Source organism: Cibotium barometz, chromosome 36 (genome assembly GCF_041138505.1).
Source record: "Cibotium barometz isolate CiBa-2024 chromosome 36, ASM4113850v1, whole genome shotgun sequence".
NCBI lineage: Eukaryota > Viridiplantae > Streptophyta > Polypodiopsida > Cyatheales > Cibotiaceae > Cibotium > Cibotium barometz.
In genome coordinates this window covers 20515408-20518040 of record NC_141081.1, presented here as the reverse complement: position 1 = coordinate 20518040, position 2633 = coordinate 20515408, and the positions used below count along the sequence as shown (strand labels likewise).

At 40.3% G+C, this 2633-nt stretch overlaps 1 protein-coding gene across 1 annotated transcript; it reads left to right on the top strand.

Annotated features, from left to right (window-relative positions):
• Positions 1–851: 851 nt before the first annotated feature.
• LOC147617601 (uncharacterized) lies at positions 852–2321 on the top strand. The gene is made up of 5 exons (XM_086775465.1): positions 852–1102; positions 1199–1380; positions 1563–1620; positions 1706–1976; positions 2094–2321. Exons 1-5 carry the CDS (start codon positions 852–854, stop codon positions 2319–2321), a joined length of 990 nt encoding a protein of 329 aa, XP_086631591.1.
• The last annotated feature ends 312 nt before the right edge of the window (positions 2322–2633 follow it).

Here is a 2633-nt window from a genome sequence, read left to right as displayed (position 1 = left end):
TTTGATGTTCGATGATGATAACGAAGATGAGGATTGCTCTGGGCAATATGCATATGCAGTTCACCTTTTGTGTGCTGTGTAAGCTCATACTAAGCTTGGATCAAAGTGAGATCGAGCAAAAGCAACAGTGTTTCAAGCTGTACAAAGCTGGCGTTCTAAGTCTGCCTATCAAGTTTCCTGGCACCATTTACAGCAAAGCTTTGCAGGCGAGAATAGTAAATTTCCACATACCAATTAATCAACAGCATAAGTAAAACTAGAGCTCATTAAAGAACCGAGGAGAGCTTACATTCCTGTATTGAAGTCATTGCATCCCTTTGGTTCACTATCATGTATTGCACAGCCGGACCGCTCAATTTGCCCGCCAGTTCCTCGTCGTTGACCATCTCCTGGATGTGAAAGGCGCCAAATCAGCAGCAATGTGGTGATCTTCAGCTGGTGCGTTTATGAATATTTGCTTGTTTAAGTTCAAGTTTAAGTTCCCAATCAATCCTAGAGGCATCAACTGTGTTTTTGAGAGCATAATGCATATAACTTTATTTATGCTCTGCGCTTGTCCAGTTGTCTATGGATAGTACGGAAAAACTTATGATAGACAACCATAAATTCTTCTACGAGAAGTTCTCCACCACTTCATTGAACAAATGACTACTCATCACTAATCAAGATTAGGGAAATTTGATGATGAGCACAGATTAAGCAAGAATTATTGATTAGCATGGTTCTTTTTCTCTTTTTCTCCCACTCTTCCTTACTTAATTGTTGTATCTTTGCACTACCTCTGGTTCAGCAGGTTCAGGTTTTTTAAAGGGTTAATCATGTCTCTCCAAAACTGAAGCTTAGAGAATGCCATGAGTTCTCAAATGCCCCACATCGGTGTCTTCGATTCGACAGCATTGTGTTGGGTGCACTCATATGACAATCGTTCAAAATACAAATTTGTACGCGAAGCTAACATCCCTTGGAACCGTGTTGCCGATTTTGTAAAAGGAGAAGCTGACAATGCAAACTTTCCGACTTCTTTCAAAAAATATAGCCACCATCACCGAGATGCCTCCAATCTTACAAAGATTGCACATGAATCATGGATTGAGAAGATAGTGTAAGTGTGTATTTGTTTTAGTTTGTCTAATCCATGAATTAATCATCACACACACATACAATTAAATGTTTATCGTTACTTCTTTGTTTTGTTTAGCTTTTGGTGTGGTTTTGGTCCTGCTGGCACTAAAGCACCAATGCAATCTAACATTGCGGATGGCAAAGATGTCGAAATTACCCAGCTCAATGAATGCAAGGACACTAGTAGCGAAGATGATGTTGAGGTGGAGGAGCGTAGTGAAATAAAAGAGTTGCCACAGCCAACTGCAAAGAAGCCATGTAAGAAAAGGCGCCCTCCCATCACAAAGGGCAAGCGAAAGCGTGGATGCAAATGTCATTTTAGTGTCAAGAGGCTCGCACAAGATCCAGGGGTGGCCATAATCTCTTATATACATCCATACCACACAAATGCAAATGATGAGGTTTGTCATGGTATAAGATTTGTTGATCCCTCTTTGAAGTTCTCTCTGTGGATCTCAATGCAAAAGAAACTATGGGTTTCAAGCATGCTATATCGTGGTTTCTCTCCACATCAAGTGTTGGAAATGCATGTCCAAGCATTGCATTCAAGCCAAAGTCATGAACCTACAATTACTATGGTTAGGGATGACTTTTTTTCTATTCGTGACATCATGAATATATCTAGCAAGCTGGCTATTGATCAGTACCAGCTACACACAGATGATGCGAAAAGCACCAAGAGATGGTGTCATGAGAATCAATCAAGCACCTTTATCTACCAGGAGCAAGATGTGGAACATTCCAAGGAATTTATCCTTGGAATACAATCACCATGGCAAAGGGAGATGTGCAAGAAGTTCGGAAATGGGAACCTTCTTGCGATGGATGCCACCTTTGGCACAAACAAATATAAGGTATGTGGTGTAATGAATTATCATTTTTACTCTTGTTCACATTCTCTTAAGTTATAATAAATGTTCATATTTTACTTCTTGTTCACATTCTCACTTTCCTTTAAAACACATGAACAGTTTCATTTGTATACAATCCTTGTTTTTGATGGTCATCGCAATGGTGTGCCCATTGCTTGGGTGCTTACATCTTCAGCTACATTTGAGTGTACTTGCACTTGGTTAAGCAAGTTTAGAGATAATATGCTTGACTTTCATAAATCATGGGAGCCCGGAGCCTTTATGGTTGATGATGCCGAAACGGAGATTAATGCGCTCAGGTTAGGACCATATGTTCATATGTGTTGAGTGCAAACTAATGAGAACCGTGTGTTTGAGTTCTATGTGACGTGTCCTTTCTATTTTTCGTAGGGTGGAAATCTTGGATATCTACACATTGAAGTGTCATGATTTCCTAATTTTACACAGTGAGCGCAATAGAGTAGTGGCCTTGCTCTTAACTATGGACACTCGGTGGTAGTGTGATTTAATTTGCACATAGAGGACCACACCAATTCCCTCTACGGGGGGGTAAAGGTGAGTATGCCCACGCCCAGATGTTTCTCTTCCCTCCTTGACTTTCAATTTCTCTAATATGGTATTATTGAGCTCATCCACCAT